At 42.1% G+C, this 17,646-nt stretch overlaps 1 protein-coding gene across 2 annotated transcripts in view; it reads left to right on the top strand.

Moving 5' to 3' along the window:
• Nucleotides 1–2,709: 2,709 nt before the first annotated feature.
• Nucleotides 2,710–17,646, top strand: part of CLDN18 (claudin 18) — a 28,509-nt gene continuing 13,572 nt past the window's right edge. Inside the window, exon 1 of one of the 2 annotated variants that reach the window (XM_004003313.5) lies at nucleotides 2,710–2,984. In XM_004003313.5, coding sequence (XP_004003362.2) covers nucleotides 2,765–2,984 — 220 coding nt within the window. In that variant the 5' untranslated portion in view covers nucleotides 2,710–2,764. Of the gene's footprint in view, nucleotides 2,985–12,631; nucleotides 12,907–17,646 lie in introns of those variants that run through there. The other variant, XM_004003312.5, reaches the window with a different exon arrangement.

The following is a 17,646-nucleotide window of genomic DNA, read 5'->3' as shown; positions in this document are numbered from 1 at the left end:
TGGCAACCCACTCCAGTGTTCTTGCCTGGGGAATCCCAGGGATGAGGGAGCTTGGTGGGCTGCCGTCTCTGGGGTTGCACAGAGTCAGACACGACTGAAGTGACTTAGCAGCAGCAGCAGCAATGACATAAGATGTTGAACATCCTTTCAAATGCTTAATTGCCATCTGTACAATTTTTTTGATGAAGAACTCTTTAGATCTTTTGCTCATTTTTATATCAGGTTTTTCATTTCCTTAATGCTGACTGTCAAAGAGTTCTCTATATATTTGGGATGAGTCCTTGATCCAAAAGTTTCTTGTATAAAATGTAGTTTGGCAGATATTTTTCTTTTGCAAATACTTTCTCTCCATTTGTGGCCTATCTTCTTATTTTCTTGAGGTTGATAGTTATTTTTATTCTCAATTTTTAAAGATATAATTCTGTTACTTCCTGGTTTCTACTGGTATAGTTGATACAATAGCTGTAATTCTTTTCTTTCAGGTTTTTAAAAGGATTTTCTCTTTGTCTTTGTTTTTTTTTTTTTTTGCAATATAAAATACATTCAGATATTGTTTTACTTTTGTTTACCTTTCATGGAACTGCTGTACAATCTTAATATTGGAGTAATGCTTTTCATCTGTTGTAGAAAATTCTTAGCCAATAACTTATCAAATAGTGTCCTTCTCTCATTCTCTTGATTCTCTTCCTTCAGTACTCCAATTGTATGTTGGAACTTCTCATTCTATCCTCCATGCCTCTTACTGCCATTTCATGCCTTCCATCTCTTTATTTGTGTCTGTATTTTATGTTCTTTTCTCAGGTCTATCTTTTTGTTTATTGATGCTAACTTTAGCTGTATTTAATCTCCTACTTACCCATTGTTAGCTTTCTATTTTTGAGCTGTTCCAAATTTTTTACTTTATTTTTTTCCTGGTACACAACATATGGATTCAATGTTTCTATACATTACAAACCCTTTACTTTAATAATGGGGGACCTGAGGCCCAGAGGCGTTAGCCAACAATGTATAATATAGTCCTGTGAGCTGGAGAAAGAGTTGAGACTTGAATCTAGGTTCAAAGTATGTAGAAATGATATTTGGACCAAAAAATTTTTAAACCTTTCTAGAGATACTTTGTGTGGAAGGCTATTGTTTAGTTTCTGATCAGTGTGAAGAAACACAATGTGAAAGTTACTAGTCAATCACTAAAGCTTTTTATTATATTGCCATCAGTCTGCTCTACTATTATTTGCTGTTTTCTGAGTTTAGAGTTCCACATTTAAGCTACAATCCACCCAGGGAGATAATCACCATTATTATGTGATTTTACAGATGAACACAATGAGGATCAGAGAGGTGAAGTGATATAGCTGTTGCCTCTAACAGCTAGTTAGCATGCCATGAGGATGAACCCAGGCTGTTGGTTCCAGAGCCCAGTGCCTTCCTGCTACTTTCCTCTGCCATCTTCCCTCTCCTGTGGTCTCTGGGCTGAAGGCAGGGTCAGTGCCACAGTAGCTGCAAATAGCTTGACCACATTCACTACCCAGTTCCATCAAATAACTATATTTGATTCTCTGCAGATTCATACTTGCCAATTCACCTGCTCCCTAAAATGTATTTTAATCAGTGTTCAAGGTGCTTCCTCAATCATCACTGGACATGTATGTATGAACAGGGCAGAAAATGTGGGTGGTGGGATGTGTATTGTTCCTAGGTGAGGTGGAACAAGACGACATTCTGCCTTCCTGTTTCACCTCCTCCCATAAACAAATGCCCTTCTTACAGTATTTTGAGTGCCATATTATTCATATCTTTGTGGGTTTTGTTGGTGATTTCTTTCTTTAAAATGGCCCAAACATAGTACTAAATGCTGGCTAGGGCTCCTATGCGCAAGAAGACTGCAGTGTGTTTTACAGAGAAAAGGATATATTAGATGAGCTTTGTTCAGGCGTGAGTTCTAGTGCTGTTGGTCACGAGTTCAATGTTAATGAATCAACAACGTACATTAAATAAGGTGTCTTTAAGCAGAAACCCACATAAAACAAAGTTATGTATTGACCAATTGATAAAATGTGACCTGAGGCTCACAGTAACTGAACTCTGTATTCCCTCAGGGGGCAATGATTCCATATTCGCTAATTCAGTGTTCCTGGCAACTGTATAAAATGTAATAACAGTGATTAAGAAGAATCAGCTGTATTTCATGCTGCCTCATAATCTGCCTTACCTAGGTTTTTAAGTAAAGCAGCAGTAGTACCTTGGGAGAGCCCCACGAATAAAGCCATTTCATCTCTAATCACTGTTTTATTTGATATAGAGCTGATTTACAATGTTGTGTTAATTACTGCTGTACAGCAAAGTGATTCAGATATAAATCCATTCCTTTGGCATCTCCAAGTATTGTGTGGCTTAGCCACTGGGAGCCCTACTCAGCCGACCTGCTGGGACCTACAGGCAGTGCCCTCTGCTCCTGCTTTATCCCCCACAGAGGGGAGCCTGGCTAATCAGGAAAGAAACTCCCTCAAAAGGTAAACAGTGAGCAGAGTGTACATATGGTGGAAGACAAATGGCTCTTGGTACCATGTTGTGGAAATTATCTCACTTGGGAAGATAAAGGCACAGGGCAAGCCCAGGTGGCACTGTTGAGTCCCCGCCTCCTTACATGGTGCATGGTGACGTGTGTGCCAGCCTCTCTAAGAAAGCTCCATACTGACACCCAGCACCCTCAGAACTTGACTGTCCCCCTATCGGGTGGTACTCTGTGTCAGCCCTGCACACCACCATGTCTGTGACCGCCTGCCAGGGCTTGGGGTTTGTGGTTTCACTGCTTGGGATTGCAGGCATCATCGCCGCCACCTGCATGGACCAGTGGAGCACTCAGGATCTGTACAACAACCCGGTGACAGCTGTATTCAACTACCAAGGGCTGTGGCGCTCCTGTGTCCGAGAGAGCTCTGGCTTCACCGAGTGCCGGGGGTACTTCACCCTGCTGGGGCTGCCAGGTAAGGACTGGTATCTGACAAGCTGTGGGGGCAGACAAAGCTGAACAGGATACAGCCACTTCTACCTGAGGCACCACCAAGGGACCACTGGGGAGGGAGGAGCAACAATCCCCAACACTGAGGTGGGAACAGGAAGTGCAGGAAATTTAGGGACAGGAGCTTCTTGGAGCTGGTAGGGCTCCTGTATCCCTAACTAGGTGGTACCTAACTGGCGCATTTTAAAAATAACTCTACTGCACAAAAGTCTCAATCACCCAGGCTCAGGAGGCCCAGGTCATAGCCACTTCCTTCCTTTAATCCCAGATCCTCCTCCCTGAGTTGGGGATGGTGAATCTCCTGAATGGAGTTCCATCTCCGGCCCTCTGTGCCTGGTCCCAGGTTCCAGGGCATCTATGCACAGAGCAGCAAAAGAAAGTGGGCAGAGGAAAAGAACTGGGTGCTATGTTTCTCTGTGAGACACCAGATGGGTCTGCCCCTTCTCTGTGTCTCCTGACCTGCAAAATGTATTGATCACATGGAACCAGCTTCTGAGTTCTCTCTGCACAGAGGAACCTTGTAGAAAGTGCGCTCAGCCATGCAGGGCAAAAGAGTGACAGCTGTGATGTGCAGGCTGGCCTGTTAGTTTCATAAGGATTTGTTTGCTTCACAGATGGGTCATGTTAACAAAGAAAACTTCAAGCCTCAAGAGCAGAGACTGTTAAAAGTGTCTTTCACTCAGGTATCAGAGTAAGACAATAAATACACTTATTTTTATTTCTTAGTTCTTTTTTCCTTTCAAATATATTCATCAAAGCCTGGAGAGAGACAACGATGTAAGGTGGGCACAGTAAGGAGGATCAGAAATAGATACTAGGATTTCTCCTCCAGGAATTTCCCATTAGGTTGCAGAGCCAAGACTTAGGCCCACACAGAAGGTACAAGGTGAAGACTGTCTCACAGTGATTTGGTCTTTCATACATTCCACACTTGGGGCTGGAGAGCTCAGAACAGCCTCAGGATTCTGTGGGCCTGGCATCCCCAAAATGTGAAAGTGCACACAAGGGTGATATGATAAGGTGACAAGTAAGGAAAATAGAGGGCTAGTGCTGCAGGAGATGAGAGAAAGATGACTTGTTCAGGAAGAGACCCACTGGAAAGGAAATCTCACAAGTGACCCTTGAAAGGTAGTTACGAGTTAGAGGTGCAGCATCATAGCAGGGAAAACAGCATGGGCAAAGGCATGAAGGTGTTAAAGGTTGTTTCCACCTGAGGCTTACTCGGGAGGAAATGGAGGAATGACCTTGGTAGGAAGAGAGGATTTATATGGAGATGATGGTGGAGAGCACTGAATGCCAGGCTAAGAGAAGAATGGCCTGTATTCAAACGAGAACATAAGCCAGATCCCTGGGGGACCAGTGGCCGACTCAGTGGGATCTCCCTCCTCCAGGGACTGGAGAAAGGTGAGCCACTCCCATGTCTCTATGTCCTGCTGACCCTTCCTGAGCTCCAGGTCTAACCATCTGCCCTTGGAATTCATGCTCAACTCAAATGCAAAATGCCCCTGGTCTCTCAGAGACCTCAGTTCATGGGCCTGGGTCCACACAGAGCTAGAGGCCCTGAAGGAGAGAGTCAGACTGAGGCAGAGCACCCAAGTGACACCTGAAGGGTCACACAGCTTCGTAAATTGCAAACAACAATGGCAGACCAGGCATTAGCACTTGAGCCAACAATTGCCTTGAAGTATTTTGTGTAATCTCTATAAGCCACCCCGTCCATGAACTTGATGCTATCATTACCACCCTTTTAGAAACAAGGAAGCTGAGCTGGGGTAACTTGCCCAAGGTCACATGCAGATAGAGCTAGAGCTCAGACTGTGTCCTACCTGCACCCAAGTCCCAGCTCCCAGCCCTCACAGGAAGCCCCACGGCTCTCAGACACAAAGCAGAAATCCCCAGTACAAAAGCAACTTCCTAGCCTCACCTCTTACCTAAGACTGAGGCTGCAGTCTTGGGGGGCATCAACACCCCCCTCACCCATGTTTATTTTGCAGGTCAAGACATGGAGACTCAGAGAGGCAAAGTGACTTGCCCACATTCACAGAGCTAAACTGGGGCCAGACTGTTTTAGGGCCTTCTCTTAGAACCTTTGTGTGTGTTATATGTGAAGATCCTGCCACTAGATAGTTCAGAGAAGTATTTTTCAAAAAGAGTTTTGTAGAACTCCATTTTAAAAGAAAAAAGTTCTTGCAGCCCTTAAATATCGATTTCAATTGTACTCATTTTACGTTGCTTTAACATGGACATGTATAACAATAGATTTAAATTCCTAATGCACATAAATTTTATACAAGGAACTAAAACCACATTTGCAGTTGTAGCTAAATACCACTAAATAAACCCAAATGTCAAAATCCACTTGGTGTTAGGGATATTATTGGTTTTCACTTGGAGTTTAATAGGACAAAGATACAGTTCAATTTTGTATTTCACCTCTCTCAAACCTTTGACTTTAGTGTTATTAATGCATAGTCTCTATTCACATGAGTTTGTTTTACAAAGTGGTATTAATAAATTCAGGGTACTCACATCTCTCACACTTAGCCACCACTTCACCAGGGAATTGTCCTCTCTTATCTGCAGTGATGAGGCATCTGTGATGTGATGCTTTTTGCAATGATTTTGTTCATTTGAGGTGAGGTTGGGATGCGGTGCTTCTGAAATGTGGCTCTAAGACTATTGACCCGATTATTACTAGGATCTGGGGAGGAAAAGTTCTCTGCTGTGTATTTGCAAGTATGTGCGCTCATTCATGTCCGACTCTGTGACCCCATGGATTGTAGCAATCCAGGCTCCTCAGTCCATGGAATTTCCCAGGAAAGAATACTGGAGTGGGTTGCCATTCCCTTCTCCAGGAGATTTTCCCAACCCGGGGATCGAACACAGGTGTCCTGCTTTGAAGGCAGATTTTTTACCATCTGAGCCACCAGGGAGTGGGTTGCTAGTTCATACTCCAGGGGATCTCCCTAACCCAGGGATCAAACCCAAATCTCCTACATCTCCTGGATTGGCAGGCAGATTCTTTACCCTGTGCCACCCACCACTAATTGTTGCAATCAGGTTTGTGCAAAACAGGACATGCAGCACTTATTGGTGATGCTCCTGCAGAATTGACCACCAGGGCACAGGTGTCTGAGTCATAGTACCAGTGCCACAGGTGGGAGAAATTCCCCTGACTCCATTTCTATTTGAGCTGGAATGAACCCTTTGTTCATGGATCAGTTAAGGCTTTCACTTCACTGACTCCTGGTATAAACATGATCATATATGCCAACGTAAACCTAGACATAAGTGGCCAGCCTGAGGGTCTGGAACATATTTGCTTTAACTTTTTTACATTGTCATTGAAATAAAAGCACAGAATTTTTTAATTTCCATGGAGAAGCTACACACTCCCCAGAATGCAAACACAGATACTTAGGCTCAGAGGGAAGAAGTCAAGCACAACAAACCCTCCAGAGAAAAGCGAGGTACTGGACTGACAGTCAACCTTCCCAGACAGAGTCATTTCACTAAAACCAAAACTGGTAGCCACCCTATCCTGGACTGATCAAGTTTAGACAAAGTCCCCTCTTGGCAGGGACAGGAAGGAAAAGAAAAGCCTTTGGTCTTCCCATATACACAGAAGTAATAAGGAAATAACTGTTAACACGCACACAAAAAATAAAAGTAAAAAAATTTTAAACTCAGTAACACAGAAATCATGGCACTAGAAAGAACATTTATGCATTCAACAAACATTTGTTGAGTATCTACTATGTCCCAAGCTGTCTGCACATGGGGAAAGGCTCACAAATCTAAAAAAGAGACAGAGGACAAACAAACCATTGCAGTGCAAAGTTTCTCAACCTAGGCACTATTGATACTTTAAGCCATATAATTCCAATTGTAGGGTGCTGTTCTCCACATTACAGAATATTTAGCAGCATCCCTGGCCTCCACCCACTAGATGGGAGTAGCAGCACCTTTCCCTCCCTAGTTGAGACACAAAAATGTCTTCAGACTTGTCATATATCCCCTGGGGGCAAGAGTGGCCCCAGTTAAGAACCACTGTTATAAAGCATAGTCAGTGCCTCATATGGTACAGAATATAGGCACGAGGGAAGGGAAGACTTCCCAAAGAAAATGACAGCTGAGCTGAGTTACTTAGTTATGACATGTATGTGAAGTGAGTGAAGTCACTCAGTCGTGTTCGACTCTTTGTGACCCCATGGACTGTAGCCTACCAGGCTCCTCCGTCCATGGGATTTTCCAGGCAATAGTACTGGAGTGGGTTGCCATTTCCTTCTCCAGGGGATCTTCCTGACCCAGGGATCGAACCCGGGTCTCCTGCATTGCAGACAGACCCTTTACCCTCTGAGCCATCAAAGACAAAGAGGTAAAGAGTTTTTCAGAAAGAGAGAAAGATTACTGGAAAAGACACAGTGGCATAAGAGAGTGCAATGTATTAAGAGAAGTAAAATAAATTAAATCTCTTTGTGAGGCAACACAATGCAGTGTTATGTGTTAAACACTTAGGAATAATACCTTTCAATGTTAGGCAAGAATAAAACTGAAAAAGGAAGTTTACTAAGGAAAATTTAAACATCAATTTAAAAGGAATATATACTACAGGATCCTAGATAGGGATATTATAAAAATTTGAATTTCTTCCTAATTAATGTATAATAAATAATATATTTAATTAATTGTATTATAATAATAATAAAACATATTGAGACCTTACTCTGCCCTAGGCATTGGTTCAAGAAATTAGCATATGTTAATTTATATTTTAAATCTAATTTGTGTGACTATATAAATTTACATAAATTACCTTATACTTACTTTAATTTTCACAACAACTCTATGAGGTAAGTATTGCTATTATCTCCATTTTATAGATGAGGAAACTGAAGCACAAAAGGGCTATAGAACTTTCCCAGTGACACTGTGATAGTAAGCGGCAGTTGAGAATTCAAACCCAGGCAGATTTTTTGCAGAGCCTAAGCCTGTAAGAATAATATTACAAGAATTCTAATCAAAATGCTAGTGAGAGTTTTCCCTTGGGAGCATGGTGAAGCGGTTATCTATAGGAAGAAGCAGATGAAATTAATTTTTAAATGTTTTTTAAGGATAATATTAATATAAAAGTACAGCATTAACTCTGCCAGATATTCAACCAAATTCTAAAGCTGTGATAATTAAAAGTGTACTTTGTCCCAAAGATAGACACAGGTCAATGGAGCAAAGTTTAAAATTAGGAAGACATATATGTGAATTTAATATAGGTAGAGGAGGTTTTACAAAGCATGAGGAAAGGGAAAGGTAATTAATAAGTGCTGTAAAAACTATTGATTATCTTTTTTGAGGGAAAAAAGTGAATCATAGACTACAAACCAAAATAGGTTCCAGATTAGTTAAATGTAAAGATACACAAAACACTTTTAAATTTTCTAAAATTCTAAAATAACTCTAGTATCATTTCTAAATGGGAAATAAATTCCCAAGCATAGAAAAGAACACTCATTTTACTACATCATTTAACAGATTTTTATTAAGCACCTATTTTGCACCAGGTACTGTGAACATGTAAATGGAAAACAGTGTATTTTTCTAAAACCACAAAAAAATTAATAAGCAAATATTCAATGTGAAAAGATTTTTTTAGTAACCATAACACTATATTAAGATCCTTAACAAATAATTCATGTAAGTTGATAGACAAAATGCCAAATTCCAGTAAATATATGAGAAAGAAGTGATAATTCACGAAAAAGAAAAACAAACACTCCACAAATATTTGTTTAAAAATTAGTTTCAAACTCATTAATAATCAAAGTAGTGCAAATTTAAACATGCGATCATGTATAACAACAAATTTGCAAAGCAGGTAAGGGTTTCAGTGAGGCAAGATCTTTCAAATGCTATTGATGCTTCAAATGCTGTTTACTAGGAATAAAACTCATAGAAAAAAAGTCTGCCTCTACATAAAAAAAAATTTTTTTAAGATTTTTTTTAAAGTCTCATACCCTTTGACATCTTAATTCCTCTCTTAGGAATCTGTCCTAAAAGAGTAATCAGAAATACTGGCAAAAGAGTCATGTGAAAAATGCTCATCATCAACATTGTTTTTCATACAAACAAAAGACTGGGGGAGGGGTAAAGTCTAATTATCTAAGAATAGATGCTGTTTTGGTGAACAGCTATACTTCTATATGAAAGTGAAAGTGTTAGTCGCCCAGTTGTGTCCCTCTTTGTGATCCCATGGACTGTAGCCCATCAGGCTACTCTGTCAATGGAATTCTCCAGGCAAGAATACTGGGAGTGAGTAGCCATTCACTTCTCCAGGGGATCGTCCCAACCCAGGGATCAAACTACGATTTGCTGCATTGCAGGTGGATTCTTTACTGTCTGAGCCACCAAGGAGGTCCAGCATTACTATATAATGAAATACTAACATACTCATAGATTAAATATTTAACATTAAATATATTAAACAATGTTTACAAAGTACTTTAATTGTATATGTATGCAATTAAGTGAAAAGAGAAAAACATTAAATTGTATGATCTCTTAATTATGTAAAAAATATATACAGAGAATAGATTAAAAAGAAAGTATGCCAGATATTTTGTCTAAGGTTTAAAATTATGAGTAAGATTTGTTAACATTTTCCTGCTTCTAAATTTTCTATTATGAGCACCAAAAGGTAGAGTCAGAAGTTAAGACTATAAAGTGTGTTAATATTTTAAAAGAACAGAATCAATGGATATATCAATCATTCGTCTTGCTAACAATACTAATTTAACTCCTCCCATATTCCTAGCTATAACATTTTATATTGATATTTGACACTGCCATATTGTCTAATTAGCATAGATATTGTTGTATTAATATTCCTATAACAACGTAAAGAAAAGTTAGGGGAAATGTTTTCTCCAATATCAGTAAAATAACATAAGCTCCTGAAAATGTACAACCTGAAATGGTAACACCATATTTAAAGTTGAATATAAGGAGGATTCCCCTCAAGAAGTCAGCAAAATTTTTTGCTTCATTGTAAAAGTGATTAAACAAAGTTGAAACAGACCCATTATTGTTGAACACAATGAGATCATGGATTGTTATCATTATTATTATATACTATTATAATCAGACCATGAACTGTCATTATCATTAGAGATACATTTAATACAAAGCCCATTGCCATAAACAAGGAAGCCAGATGTTCCTCTGTGGACCCCCAGTTACTCTTTAGCAGTGACTGCTAAAGCAGCAGTCCACTCATTCTAGAGCACAGAAAACTCACCAGGAAGTGACATATCCCATCTTCCACATGTTTTAAAGCATGTTAATACTTGTCAACCCACTCCAGAATTCTTGGCTGGAAAATTCCATGGACAAAGGAGCCATGGAGTCACAAAGAGTTGGACACGACTGAGCTTACACATACATAAACGTATACTTATTTCATATTTTTTAAAGTGTGTACACTTAGAATCCCTCTCTACTCATTTAATATTCTGCCTAAGTGGAGGGTGCTTTACTTTATCCTTTAAAACTAACTTTTCTTTTTTCCAAATATATAAAGTCACTGTCGCCATTTCAAAGAAAGAAAGCTTAATTCATTGTTACCTGAATATCTTTTTATTCTGTCTTGAAATTTTGCATAAAAACATTTTCATAGGAAAATGAGAGGGAAAACTGTCATGAATGAGACTAGGTAACTATAACCTTTTCTTTTTAATTTTGCCATTTTCAATCTACATTTGGGTGGCCAATGATGGGGGTGAGGGTGTAAACAAATGTCATAAAATGAACAACTGGAAACCAAACTCTTATAAAGCTTTGTGAATAAAAAGCCTAACTTTTAATTGAAATAAGAGTGAAATGAGCTCTGTCCACAGAAACAGTGGCAGAATCATTCCTGAATTATTCCAACATTTTCCAATCTAATTGGTCGATCCCCGTCAACCAGCAGAGACCAGAGTCACTTCTAGCTGCCCCCTCCCCACCTTTTAGACTTGGCCTTGTAGCTCAGTTCAGGAGTTACAGAGCCACCAACAGGACTTCACCTAAGTCGTATAACTCTTGCATACTCTCTTCTTTGGGGTTTTCTGGTTCATTCTTCTTACCGTGCAAACCCTGATCAGAACCTAAAGCAAGATGTGCAGTTTAGGGGAGTGTTGCCTCCATTCAAATCAGAGGGGAGACCTTGCATATTTGCTTTCTGTGTTTACTGGGAATAAAGCCGTGGGAGTGGTGACTGGGTGCACCCAAGATAACATTGAAACGTTCAGATGCACAGGCTTGTTTCCTGGAGAAAGCGTATAGGCTAGAGATTGGGGTATAGGTGTGCATGGGTGTGTATCAGGGCCTTGACATCCAGATTCAAAGAACGTCTCGCTAAAATGTGTCTGAATTCAGACGCCAGACACATACTACCCACAGGAAGTAGCAGGTCCATCAATTCTCTAATGTGATTCTAAAATCAAATTATGTAGACAAAACACACTCTCTGATCGCTGGCCAAGTCTCTGTTTTGGTGATTCCTGACATTTTGACCAACTGTAGTAAAGATTGTTCTGCAAAATGTAGAAGAGAACAGTGTATAACACCTGAAAGGGCTCTGAAGTGTTTCAGCTTACCCTGTCCATGTTACAGATGAAAACACTGTGACCCACATTAGTGGAGCCATTTGCCCCAGTCGCCCAGCACACAGCATGTTAGGCACAGGGTCAGGAGCAGATGGCCTCTCAGTAACCAGGTCAGGGTCTCTGGTCCAGCCTGCCTGTTTCCTCCTCATGGCCTTTTGTGGAACTTCTGTGTCTGCTTGCCACGTGGTCTTCATATGGTTCCTGCGCGTGAAAGGGTGAGTTGTCCGTGAACACAACGCCCTGCTTCTTCCCATCCCAGATCCAATTCCTGCAGACCCAGAGTATAGCTGTAACATATGGCCGCCTGTTCTCAAGAGTGGGGACAACTCTGCCTGCCCCAGTCACTCTATATGGAAACAGAGAAAGAGTCCCAGACTAGAGGTTGAGATGGGACTTCCACCTTTGCCATCTTTTAAATTAAGCAGCTGTGGTGCAAGGCACTGGGGCAAGTACCTTAACCTCTTTGTACCTTGCTTGACTCACCACCCCCTCCCCCCAAAACTATGGGTGGGGAATAATTAATACCTGCTCTACCCATTTGTGTAAGATCAAAATGGAAAGATGTCAATGTAATGGTGGTTTACGAGTTGTGAAGAGAAAATGTCTTGGGTGAGACGGAGACTTCTGGAGCCTTCTGTTTTAAGTGAGGTCAGTCAAACTGGTTTCCGGTGATGAACAGGGCCTCAAGGAAGGCTTGTGTGTGTGGTCGGGGGTGGAGGGACGCGAGTCTTAGCTGCGCTTCTTCCCTCGGGGCAGACCCCGAGCCGGGCTGGGGCGGGGGTCCACTCAGACTGCCGCGCCCTCAAACCAACCGGGACTGTGCCGCTCCCCAGACAAGTGCCTCTTGGGGCTGCTTCTCTAACAAATGAAAAAATAATGTCCTTGAACCAAGAGTGAAACTGAACTATCTAAGGAAAACACTGTGAACAAACACAGAGGGCCGAGGAAAACCATCTGATCAGAGCAGCTCCCCGGGAGCACGGCAGGGAAAAAGGCGGCAGCTGGGTGGGAGGACGGGGAGCCGGACCATGTCCACCACCAGATGCCAAGTGGTGGGCTTCCTGCTGTCCATCCTGGGCCTGGCCGGCTGCATCGTTGCCACCGAGATGGACATGTGGAGCACCCAGGACCTATACGACAGCCCGGTCACCGCCGTGTTCCAGTACGAAGGGCTCTGGCGCAGTTGCGTGCAGCAGAGCTCAGGCTTCACCGAGTGCCGGCCCTACCTCACCATCCTGGGCCTGCCAGGTAGGCGTGGGCACAGGTGAGGCCGGGAGCCGGCTGCGGCTTTCACCGCAGCCAGGGGGGACCTTGGAGTTGGGCGCAGGGCAGGACTGTCACAGCACCGGCTCCCATCAGAGGTGTAAGAGGAGAAGTTGGCCCCGTGTCAAAAAGGGCTATGTAGACCTAGGGGAGAACATCCAAGGTTTTACACTCAAAGGAATCGCCAGTGAGGAAGCGGGTCATGAGAACAAGGGGGCTATGGTGAGGGCAGGCTCCTGATGCTAGAAGAGACAATATTTCTCAAGGAGAAAAGTAATCGTGTGCAGGTATGTGTGTGTGACTTGCTCTTGCCTGCACATACCTAGGGCTAGGTGGGATGGTGAATATTTTATCATTGAAAAAGTTTATCAGAAGTTAATATAATTTCATTACCAATTTGGTTAATTTTTCCTTTGAGAAGTCAGAGTCTCAGTCAGTGCCAGAAAGTATATATTGCCTTTAAGTACAAATATCCTTTCTCTGCATTTGTGTTGAGAGATTCTGGTGTGCACTCTTAGAAAACAATGCATGTCAAAATATAATTACAGAACTATAATAATTATAATGGTCTCAGAATATAAATATAATTATAAATGACATCCTTTCACCCCTGGAAATGATATCAGCTAAATCCTTGTTTCAATAGATAATTAGTTCAAATAGGAATCATAGGAACTTTGCATTCTAGATATTATGGGACTTCTACTTGATTTAAAAAAAAAAAAGCAAAGAAGGAAATAAAAGGTTAGACTAATCAGTGGCCCCAAGGAGTGGCCCTGATGTGAGTTTGTTGAAGAAAGGAAAACAGGGCTAGGTTTTGCCTCTCTGAAACAAATACCTCTTGGACAGGTAGATGGGGATAAATTTGCAGGAAACTACAAGGCCTGTGAAGCCCTTGAAATTGAATTGTGAAAAGCAACTCAATTAATTATCTCCATTTGCAGAAAGAAATAGAAAGTGGGTGTCAGAGTAGAACTGGGGTGTTTATTCCATCTTTAGAAGCCACTTGTATTGTGAAACAGACTGATCACTGACTGAGATCTGCTTAAAGCAGTAAGGGAGGCTGGCTGGAGGGAAGGAAGCCCCAGAGAGTTGCTGATGCTGCAGGGCAAAGGTCAGAAAGGAGGAGATGCAAGACCATGGATTGTTGAGTTGCTGCTGCTGCTGCTGCTGCTAAGTTGCTTCAGTCGTGTCTGACTCTGTGCGACCCCATAGACGGCAGCCCACCAGGCTCCCCTGTCCCTGGGATTCTCCAGGCAAGAACACTAGAGTGGGTTGCCATGTCCTTCTCCAATGCATGAAGTGCAAAAATGAAAGTGAAGTCGTTCAGTCGTGTCCAACTCTTAGCAACCCCATGAACTACAGCTACCAGGCTCCTCCATCCATGAGATTTTCCAGGCAAGGGTACTGGAGTGGGTTGCCATTGCCTTCTCTAGTTGAGTTTCTAGCTACACCCAATTTTAACTATTAAATAAAAGAGTAAGAATGACCTTGTATTCAAAATTAAGGCATGACATTCCATGACTTCAGCTCAATTACCTCTTCCCAGGACCCCATCACACATTATCAATCTCTGGCTCATTCTGTATCTTTCCACATATGAGGATCCCAAATAGCCCCACTCTCCAGCATGGTCAGATCTCATTGCTACCACCCTCATTGTTTTTCCTGTTCTACTGAGGGATCCCATCATCCCTAAGTCCTCTCAGAATCTCTCTTCATCGCCCATCAACAGTCTACTCTGCAGAACAAGATTCCCTCCCTCCCACCTGTCCAAGACCAGCCTCTCCACCAGGGCTCTGAGGGCCCTGCACCCTCTTGTGTGGCCACCCTGCTGATCAGCCCCTCCCCTTCTTGCCTCTTTCATCTTTCCTCCTCACTTACGCTTATATCATCATTTCCTGGAAAACCTTCCTGATTCAGAGTGTTGTCAAGTTCTCTCTCTCCCTAGCTCACTGACAATCAAACTAAAAACAAAGTTTTTCTCCCATCCCTCCCCCCTCACTCTTAACCTCTCGCGTTCCAGTTTCTATCCTTTATTCCTTAGAATGTTTGCTCTTTTGACGATGGCAGAAGGTCAGGCAGAATCTTTCAGTCACCAGCTTCCAGTTCTCTGCTCTCCTCTTCCTGGATATTTCAAGGCCCAAACACCTCCCATGGTCCCTCACTCTCAGCTTAACTAGGTTGTGACAGCCTGACACACACCTCCAGCGTTGCTCTTCTTCCTTCCATGACCCATCTCTTACCAGCCTGCTGCCCCCAGCCCATGCTTCTTCCTTCACAGAGGGAACCCCTGCCCTGCTTGTCTGCGTCAGAACTGCATCCCACCAAAAGCCACAATAGCCATTTCCTGGGACTGAGTTTGTGGAAAAAGAGATACTTTAAATCACTAATCATGTGTGGCCATGGAGAAGAGTGTGGATTTAAGAGTAGCCAGTCCTCAATGCAGCAGGAGTGACTACAGTGCAAATTGGCATCTTGAAATACAATTATTTGTTTGATGACTTAAGATGTGGCTGACTGACTGAGGTAAGGGAAGAGTGGGAGGATTATTAAGAGGAAAAGACTAGGGGAAAAACTCAAAAGCTACAGGCAGGATCATAAGGCAATGAAGAAGCCAGAGGAGGCCAGAGGATGGCTTGTGGATACTTATGGGGCTCCCAAGGGGGTTGAAAGGATTAACATGAACCAGCCAGGACCCAGCTCCTAGAGAGGATGGAGCCACCAGAAACAGTTGCTGAAAACATAATCTTGAGCATGACAAAAGGCCTTGGGAAGAGATACCTGAAGCAGAGGAGCTGGGAGGAATGCCTGGAGGTAAAAATGGAAGGTTGCAGAGAGCTTAATTTTAACCTGGAACTCAGGGAGGAATATTATCCTCCTGCAGACAAGTAAGCCTTTAAGTGCTATAAAGGCATGCTTTAATCATCACAATCACCACTACCAATTATTCAATTCTTCTTTGCTCTTTACTTGCAAAAATCTCACTTTTCATTTATCTGATAAAACTGTATCACATTTAGTTGGAGCTGACAGCCATAGAATAACTTAATTCCATTCATCTAGCTGTACTATACCTACAGAGAGGTGAATGAGGTAAATGGTGGTGGTACCAGGACTGTTTACCTGTATATTCCCAGTGCTGTATAGTTTATAGCCCAGGATTCTCTGCAGTGGATTCCAAACAACTAATGTAGCGTGCAATTCTCCAAAGACAGTGCCCAGAAATAAAAACAGCCGTGGTTTATTGGACTGCACAGAAACTCCAGTTTAATCTTCACAGTAATACAAGGAAATATGTAGTAGCTTCATTTTTACAAAAGTAAAAACTATGGCTCAGAGAGCATGGCAAGGTAACATGCCCAAGTTCCCACGGATAGAGGATGGCAGAAGTAGGCTATGAACACACACTGAAAGACTTCCAAGTTGTGTCTTTTCCCTGCCCACACTCATTGCAGCTAGAAGGGGCTTCCTTACGGTTGAAAGGATTGGTCTAGGCTTGAGCACATAAGAGTAGAGGGTGCATTGGCACTCTGACCCATTGACAGTAATTTCATAAACAATGCACAACCAAGAATATTAAGTATAAAGATACTTATAAAAATACTAATTCCCATTTCCCCTCCCTAGAGACGGGAGACTGTGGCAGGAAAAAGCAAAGGGCTGTCAATGGACAGGATGGAGAGGAGGCAAAAGCCTGGCAAACTCGTTTCTGGCCTCCATGATGGTATCAGAGTCAAGTGATGTTGTCTCTAACATGTTTGCAAATATTTGAACTGAATTTGCTGCTGTAGCAGGATCCTGTGGTTAGAAGCAGATGAATTGGGATCCAGGGCATAGCTTGGCCACCTACCCCTCTTGACCTGGCTTTCTCTAGGTCTGAATGCCTCACAGGAAGTCATTTGTGTAAACGTGCTCTGTGACCCATTATCTGGCTCTTTTTATTTTTTTGGCCTTACCTTGTGGCATCCAGAGATCTTAGTTGCCCAACCAGAGATTGAGCTCTCCCTGCTTTCATTTAAAGTGCTGAGTCTTAACCACTGGATCTTGTGAAAAGTCTCTACAAGATCTGGCTCTTGGCATCACTAAATCATTACTGTCATGTCTACACTGCCCAAAGCTCTCAGTTAGGATATTGATCTTCCAGGTTTTTTTCTTCTCCAAAATCAGATGCCTTTTATGAATCTAAATATCTAAAGTAAAGATTTATTTAGGGTCCTTTTTTCCTCCTTTCCCCCCTGTGCTCTGAGCTCTTCACTGATTCTCAATACCATCGCAGGCATTGAAGGTCTTGATTTTTTTCACACAACTTCCCCTTTACCACCTCAATGTGCAAAAACAACAGCTACCAGAGCACTAGGGAGTTTCCTATCAACCTGTCAATCATATTGACACACACAGCAATGGGGATATTTAAGGAAACCATATTTAACCCAGAGAACAGGGTCACAAAATCTGAAATCCATAAGGAAAAAAATATGAAACTGCTCTTATAAAGGAGCTATCTTGTTTATTTCCTCTTACTACTAGCTAATGTTTCACATAAAGTCTAGCGCTCCTGATGCTGTGAAACCAGCTTGTCTTTCCTCAATGTCCAGTGGAAGAAATTGACCCTGAAAGGTAGAGCTAGTATAAGTTAGTTGTAAAATTGAAATGAGATCTGGAGGAACCTCTTGGATTTGAGTTAAGCTGCTTTCCCTTCCTTCAAAAAAGAGACATGTTTTA

This window comes from Ovis aries, chromosome 1 (genome assembly GCF_016772045.2).
Source record: "Ovis aries strain OAR_USU_Benz2616 breed Rambouillet chromosome 1, ARS-UI_Ramb_v3.0, whole genome shotgun sequence".
Taxonomy (NCBI): Eukaryota; Metazoa; Chordata; class Mammalia; order Artiodactyla; family Bovidae; genus Ovis; species Ovis aries.
The sequence above is the reverse complement of the archived record's forward strand: the minus strand, read 5'-3'. Positions and strand labels throughout refer to the sequence as shown.